This window comes from Microcebus murinus, chromosome 16 (assembly GCF_040939455.1).
Source record: "Microcebus murinus isolate Inina chromosome 16, M.murinus_Inina_mat1.0, whole genome shotgun sequence".
Lineage (NCBI taxonomy): Eukaryota > Metazoa > Chordata > Mammalia > Primates > Cheirogaleidae > Microcebus > Microcebus murinus.
The window spans coordinates 39504322-39512123 of NC_134119.1; the positions used below are offsets into that span (position 1 = coordinate 39504322).

Here is a 7802-nt window from a genome sequence, read left to right on the forward strand (position 1 = left end):
GTTTTTTATTTAAACTTTGCAATGCTTTAAGGATGGTCCTGTCTTTTGGCTGGCAGCTTATCATTGCATTCAAACAGTCTGATTCTAATGCACCCTGGTGTGTTTTTCTTTGTTTCTTGTGCTCGATGTTCACTGAGGTTTGTTCCTTCAGTTTCCGGGGAGGCCCTTCCTCTGGGCTTCCGACTTAGGCCTGCGGGGTGGGCGGGCGGGTGCTGTGGGGGGAGAACTTGTGCCGGGGCCAAAGGTCAGCTGGAGGGAAGGCGGCGGGGTCAGGACAGCAGAGTGTCTCATGTCTCCCCCCTATACCCTGTCACTGAGCATCTCTTTTGGCCCCTGGCAGGTTCGTGACCCCAGATCAGAAGTACTCCATGGACAACACTCCCCACACACCAACCCCGTTCAAGAACGCCCTGGAGAAGTACGGACCCCTGAAGCCCCTGGTACGTGGCGTGGTCGTTGCCGCGGTCTCTGCGTGGTGGGGTCTCGTGGGTTCGTCCAACCACGCACAGTTCACAGGGCCCTTTCCAGAAACCTACTGGATTCTGTCCTCCTGAGAAGACACAGAGCTCCTAATTATATACATGGGGAAACCGAGGTGCTGCCTGTCAGCTCACCTGACATTTCCCGAGCGTCTCTGGTGTGCCAGGCAGGCGCTGGCTGGTGGTGCTGGCGGCACAGCAGTGTCCTGTGAAACTCGGCCTTCAGGGTGGTGGAGATGGACGGGAAACACTTGACAACTAAAATGCCTTCGGCTGACAGCGAGTGCCGGGAAGAAAACGGGTAGTTGAGGGATGGAGAAGGCCTTCCCAGGTGCTGCGCCTGGTTTGGAGAAGTGGCGAGCGGGCGCTCGGGCCTCCCAGGTCTCTGCAGAACACAGGGGAGCCCTGGTCGGTGTCTCCCAGCAGGGTGCAGGTTGATGGGCTCATGTTTTCCCCAGCAAGAAGGAAAGAGCTGGCACTGGGGGCTTTTGGAAACAGGCGTTTAGAAATCAGGGGCAGGCAAGAGAGAGGCGTGCTTGTGACGGAGCGTTGGACCGTGAGCAGGCTTTGATGGGAGCTTCTTGGGAAGCCTGAAGTGGCTGGGGCTGGGGCTCCCCAAGTCCCATGATGGGTGATTCCGAGTCAAGCAGGGTTTCTAGGGGCGTGTCTCGTGGGCACGGTATTAGTTGGCCCTGCCCTGTCCTGTGGGAGTGGAGATTCCGTTCCTCCGTGCTAAAATATCAATATCTCCGTCCTCCCCAGACAGGTCTGAGAGGGCAAACCTCATGACTTTGGCAGCCGTAATTCAAGTATGCAGGGGCTTCTCATGTGACCGCTGAGGTGTGCGGTGCCCTGCATCTTCCATTCAGTGGCTCGCTGCCCTGTTCTGTGCTGCCTGAGGCCAGAGAGGTCGCTTGTAGCCCCAGGCCTGCGAACGGGCTGGGTGTGAGCACCCTCGCTAGTGTGGAGCAGAGGCGGGGGGGCCTGGGCTCCGAGCCAGGCCGGTTCCAACTCAGCAGCTGCGTGACGTGGCCAGGCTTGGTCTCATGGGGCCATGTGAGGGTTGCTGTGGGCCTGGGCTGCTCACTGCCACGCAGGGGGAGCTGAGGTCGTGGTCGGCCTGCCCGGGGCGGGACGGCTCGTGGTTGTGAATGTTGTGTACGAAGCCCGCGTCCTGGCACCAGGCCTCCCGCCTGCTGCCAAGACAGCCCGGGTGTGACCGGGTGTGCGCCACCGTCCCTAACCCATGCACCTGAGTGCGGTGCCTCACGTGGGCCACCCCGCCGTGCCTGCAGCCGCAGACCCCACACCTGGAGGAGGACTTGAAGGAGGTGCTGCGCTCCGAGGCCGGCATCGAGCTCGCTATCGAGGACGACGTGAGGCCCGAGAAGCAGAAGAGGAAGCCAGGGGTGAGTGCGTGGGCGCGGGGGAGCTGGAGCCATGGGGGTGCTCTGGGGACAGGTGGTGGAGGGCTGGGGAGAGGGTGGTCAGCACGTGTCCCCTGCCCCACGGTGGTTATCGAGGGACTGACATCATAAGGTCTGGTGTCTCTGGGACCCTCCCTTGCTCCCCTTTGACCTGTTCACTCACGCACCTGGCGTTCTGTCCAGACCCTTCCGCGGTGGGCCTGGGCTGGGTGCAGTGCACGGAGCAGCGATCAAGGCCCAGACATTGCCTCCCCTTCAGGCTCGGTGGGCAAGACGGACGCTAGGCAGACATGATGACTGAGTTCTCGGGGTGTCGGGGCAGTGGCCAGAAGGCAGGGAGGAATCCGTGGGAATCCGGAGTGTGGGGCGGTCAGGAAGGGCCGCCAGGCAAGGCAGCGCCCGGCTGGGTGTCTGGGCTGCGTGTGTGGCAGGGAGGTTGCGGGGATGGGAGTGGGCAGCGAGGGACCCCTGGGTGTGGAGGGCGTAGAAGGGATGGTCCCAAGGCTGGCACAGAAGCTGGTCCCGGAGCCAGCCTCCACCTCCAGGGCCCTCCCTGGCCTCTCCTCGGTGTGGGACGGGGTAGGGGACGGTGGTTCTGCACCATGGCAGCTCCTGCTGGCGCCACTGCTGGGTTGGGGGTGTTAGTCTCAGAGCCCCTCCCTGGTGTTGAAGCAGACCCCAGACCTGCTTATAGAGGGGTGCGGGGTTAGGGTTGGGGCATTCCTTGTAACAGGTGTTTCTGGAGGGGTTTGTCCCAAGGGCTTTTACACTTCTATGTTACCCGTCTGCGGTGGGTGTTTTAGGTGTTGCTTAGACGATTCTCCGCTGGGCCTCGGGAGATGTGTCTGGTCCGTTCGGGGGTGCAGAGTGGGTTTCTTTGTAGGTGGAGGCTCGGGCTGTGTCCTTGCTCACTGTCGCGGCATCTGGCAGGACAGGGTCTGCCCTGGTGCAGGGTCTCCCAGCCCCCCACCTCCCGACAGCAGAGCTCTGCCAGCCAGGCCTCACTTGAACACTCCACTGCAGCAGGACCTGGTTTTGCTACTGTCTGTGACCGTGGCCATCAGGTACTGACCACGGGAGTCCCTGACACCCACCCTGACCACCTCCTTCCTCCCCTGCCCAACCCCCAGCTGCGGCGCAGCCCCATCAAGAAGGTCCGGAAGTCTCTGGCTCTCGACATTGTGGATGAGGACGTGAAGCTGATTATGTCTACACTGCCCAAGAATGTGTCCTTGGTAAGGCGTCAGCCACCCCAGGACTGCAGAGGATGGAGCCTCCCTGAACGCCTCCTGCCTTTGGAGTGGTCTAGTGATTCTCGGACTGGCCTTCCGGAACACGGGCCGCACGGCGGGGCTGTCAAGGAAGGCAGGGCTGGGCACCCACCCTTGGCTTCGTCAGCAGCTCTGTTTGTGTCTTTGTGTCTTTCACAGAAGGTTCCATTTGATAGGAGCTGTGTTGTTAGAACACGCTTGGAAACCATGGGTGTCCAGCGCCATGCCTATGTTCACGGGGGTAACCACAGAGAGGGTCAGTGGCGCTCCTCAAGTCACAGGCAGGCGGCTGGGGGCATGCCGGGCCTGGGCCAGGTGCTGTCCAGCTCCCAGGCCACTGCACTTGCTGTGCCAGGCGCCACAGGCAGGCTGACCTCAGGAAGGGGGTCGTTGCGTGTACGGAGTGTGGGTCCCCAGAGACCACGCCATGCCGCTCCCTCTCAGCTGACGGTGGGGTGAGCCCAGCTTGCCCTGGTGCCAGGGTGGAGCCCGGGAGCCAGTGAGAGGCATTGGGGGGGGGTCATGACCGGAGGTTGCGAATTGCCTGACCAGATCTTGCAGCTACTGTAGTCCCAGCTACTCAGGAAGCTGAGGTGGGAGGATTGCTCGTGCCTGGGAATTGGAGGTTGCAGTGAGCAGAGATCGGGCCACTGCACTCCAGCTTGGGCAAGCGTGAGACCCTGTTTCTAGGAAGAAAAAAGCAGTCCAGAGGGCAAAGTGAGCAGCAGAACAGCGGCTGGAAGGCACAGGAGGGGCCTGGTGCAACTCCGCTGTGTTTGCAGGGTGCTGCTGCCTCTTTCTGGTGCTCATGGATGTTTCTAGCACTGGGAGAAGCAGGAACAGCCTTGGCTCTGCCTGAGGCTGCCTTGAAAGGTGCAGCAGTATTGAGCACGTGCTGGGTGTCAGGCTCCGAAATGGGCACTGCACACACGTTTTCTTGGTCTTGTGACTTAAAAAGTTGTTTAGAAAAAGATTTAAGTTCCTTGCTTAATCTTCTAAGTAAGAAAATAAGGTTTGTGTAAACCCCCATCTGGAAGAGGAAACTGAGGCATAGAGTGCCTCCCGCTCCAGATCTCAGCAGCCAGGAGGGGTGGCACTGGGGTGTGCCACAGGGCACTTTTTCTTCCCACTGAGAGCTTGTGACAAAGTGGCAACTCTTTAACTTGGTTTCCATTTCAGCCGACAACTGCCTCATCCAGCTCCTCCAGCCTCACCCTGTCAGGGATCAGAGGGGACAACAGCCTGCTCAACCAGGGCTTCCTGCAGGCCAAGCCCGACAAGGCAGTGGTGGCCCAGAAGCCCCGAAGCCACTTCCCGACACCTGCCCCGGTGAGTGCCGCCATACTGCCCTTCTCACCTCAGGGCCTTTGCACGGGCCGTTCCCTCTGCCTGGAAGCTCCTCCTGCGGCCCTCCTGTGGCCGTGTTTGCTGGACTTACTCTTCTGATCTCAGTCCAAACGCCACTTCCACGGGGAAGCCTTCCCTGACCCCACGTACTGGAGAGACTCCGCTCATTCCCACTTTCATGGCCTGGGTCTCACTTGTAACCAAGTCAGTACGTCCGTGTTTGGTTTGCTCCCACGTGTCTGCGCTCGAGGGTGGGGCTGGCCTGGGCTGCTCGCGTCTCTGTGGCTTTCTCCTGTGGCGGGTGCTGCACTGGGGGCACGGCCGTGTCTCCTTGTCCGGCCTACTGCTTTACCGTGAGGAAGCCCGCGGCCAGGGAGTGACATCCCCAGGGCAGCCAGGGAGGTAGAGAGAGCACAAGAAGCTGCTGGCTCCTAGAGGTGCCCTTGACCCTCCCTGGCCAGGATTGCCTGGGTGGTAACCCTCTTGTCTCCTGCCAGATGACCAGCGCCTGGAAGACAGTGGCCTGCGGGGGGACCAGGGACCAACTCTTCATGCAGGAGAAAGCCCGGCAGCTCCTGGGCCGCTTGAAGCCCAGCCACACGTCTCGGACCCTCATCTTGTCCTGAGGGGCTGGGCGGTCACGAGCCCGTTCTCATGTTTACAGGGGCTAGGGGGCAGAGGGGTCTGAATTTGAGATTCTCACTCAGGTGACCACCCGCCTGCAGGGAGCCTTCTCTGCCTGCCCCTCCCAGTCTGCTCAGGTCGGGGCAGGAGGGCTGTCCCGCCGCCCAGTCCAGCTGCAGGCGGTTCCTGGTGCTAACAGAACAGGGCCCCACTCCTGGGCCTGCCTGGTTCCCTCCCCAGTGCCACAGGGAGCCCAGTTAGTGACTCCCAAGCCTGGGTCAGGCCTGGCCTCATCTCAGACCCTGCTCAGGATAGGGGGCGAGGCAGGGTTGCTCCTTTCCTCATCCCCTGTTGGTGCATTTTCTTGAAAGAATAAAATCGCCTCCCTCCTTGTGCTGCTCTGGGCTCTACCTTCCTTTTGGGCACTGGTGACTGTCCTCAGGGATGTGGGGACCTGGGCTCTCATCCTGAGTGCAGTCTTATGTGCACACCCTAGGGGCGGTGGACCCTGCTCCCCTAGTGAGCTGGGAGCAGTTTTTGTCTCTGCCCAGTGGGCACCTGCAGAGCTCTGAGGACTCGACCATGGGTGGAGGTAGGTGGGCAGAGACGGGCAGGCAGAGGTGGTCAGTGGGACGGGGCAGTAGGCCCATGCTTGGCCCTTGCCTTGGTGGCTCACCTGGTCTCCAAAGAGCCTCTGCCTTAAGCTGAACCCAGCCCCCGGGTCAGACAGTAAATGAGGAGGAGGAGGAGTGACAGGCACTGGGCAAAACCTTCGAGCCTCAGTGGCCAGGGCTGGGGAAGGCCAGACCTTCTTCCCAAGTGGCCCTAAATCCCTTAGTTGTGGCAGCAGTTGCAGCCTGGGCTGCTGCCTGCCCTGGTACTTGGCTGTAGTTGGGAGGAGTCACTAGGGCTTGAAGAGGGGGTGATGCCAAGCCTGAGAAGGTCGAGGTCAGGAAGTGTTTTCCGCAGTGGGATTCATGGGACAGGATACGTGGCCATCCCGGGGGGCTGAGTTTGAGTGGGCCCAGGGCAGGGCAGACCTAGCTTCAGAGCCTCACACCCAACGGAGGCCCGGCAGGTCCTCTCTCCCGGGACAGGAGGTGCAGACATCCGTAACGCGGCAAGGACTGTGGGTGAGGATGCTGCAGTTCACGTCTGTCTGGCCTTGCACCCCCTCCCTGCTGAGCTCACGCATGGGGTCCCCCAGCGCTACACCCAGTCATGCCCTCTTTGGCCTGGCTGTGCTCCAGTTCCTGCTCTGGAGCTGAGGAGGGGACGGGGTTCTGCTTTTCCTGCCCTGCTTCCCGCAGCCCACGTGGAGGAGCTGGATGCTTGGGTAGGTTCCATTGGTGAACACATCAGCCTCTCGCTCTTTGCAATTTCTCAGCCTAGAACCCCTCCCCTCCGCGACTTCCCCAGGCTCTGTCAACTGGCTGCTGCCAGCGTGCCACGGCCACCTGCCCAGGGGGCTGTCAGTGTCGAGGGCCCCTGCCCCACTATGAGGATGGGGACAGGGCTGCCTCTGTCTCCCAGGGCTCACACCAGGCTGTCCAGGGAACACCTTCCATTTGTTTACATATTACCTGTGGCTGCTCTCAGGTTACAGTGGCAGAACTGAGTGGTTGTGACAGAGACCCCATGCCTGGCAAAGCCTAAAGTACTTACTATCTGGCTCTTTACAGAAGTTTGCTGACCTCTTGAGTTAAACAATACATTTTAGCCTTTCCATATCAGTGCAGAAACAGCTTCCTCGCTTTTTTTGAAGGCAGAATACTATTCCTTTTTTTTTCTTTTTTTTTTTTGAGACAGAGTCTCGCTTTGTTGCCCAGGCTAGAGTGAGTGCCGTGGCATCAGCCTAGCTCACAGCAACCTCAAACTCCTGGGCTCAAGCAATCCTACTGCCTCAGCTTCCCAAGTAGCTGGGACTACAGGCATGCGCCACCATGCCTGGCTAATTTTTTCTATATGTATTAGTTGGCCAATTTCTATTTAGAGACGGGGGTCTCGCTCTTGCTCAGGCTGGTTTCGAACTCCTGACCTCAAGCAATCCGCCCGCCTCTGCCTCCCAGAGTGCTAGGATTACAGGTGTGAGCCACCATGCCTGGCCAGAATACTATTCCATTGTATGGTTACGCTATAATTAGGTCCTCTTAACAGATATTTAGTTCATTTCTGCCCCCCCATTTTTTAAAAGAATGCAATCTCACTGTGCTGCCCAGGCTGAACTCAAACTCAAGTGATCCTCCTGCCTCAGCCTCCGGAATACCTGGGACTACAGGTGCGTGCTGCCGCGCCCAGATCATTTCTGACCTTTTGCTGCTACAAATAACACCTCAATGAATAACCTGTACTTACCTCATTTTCCACATATTTAAATATATTTCCACACATTTAAGTATTTTCATGGAATGAAGTCCCAGAATTAGGATTCTTCATAAAGCCTACACACATTGATAATTTTTGTAGCTATTTTCGAATTGCCTTCCGTGGAGGTTATACCAGCTTATATTCTCACCAATGTTATGAAAGTGCCTGTTTCGCCCCACCTTTGCCAGCAGAATATTTTAAGCCTTTTGATATTTACCAATCTGCTAAAATTGGTAAATTTAGAAAAAAAATTTCTAAAATTGAGAATAAAAAGGCACCCCAGTGTA

The 7802-nt window shown here is 58.6% G+C and overlaps 1 protein-coding gene across 1 annotated transcript in view; it reads left to right on the top strand.

Annotated features, from left to right (window-relative positions):
* MYBL2 (MYB proto-oncogene like 2) overlaps window positions 1-5540 on the top strand; it is a 30540-nt gene extending 25000 nt beyond the window's left edge. The window contains exons 10-14 of the mRNA XM_076011135.1: window positions 341-440; window positions 1775-1888; window positions 3037-3141; window positions 4357-4506; window positions 5022-5540. Coding sequence (XP_075867250.1) covers window positions 341-440; window positions 1775-1888; window positions 3037-3141; window positions 4357-4506; window positions 5022-5150 — 598 coding nt within the window. The 3' untranslated portion in view covers window positions 5151-5540. The remainder of the gene's footprint in view (window positions 1-340; window positions 441-1774; window positions 1889-3036; window positions 3142-4356; window positions 4507-5021) is intronic.
* The last annotated feature ends 2262 nt before the right edge of the window (window positions 5541-7802 follow it).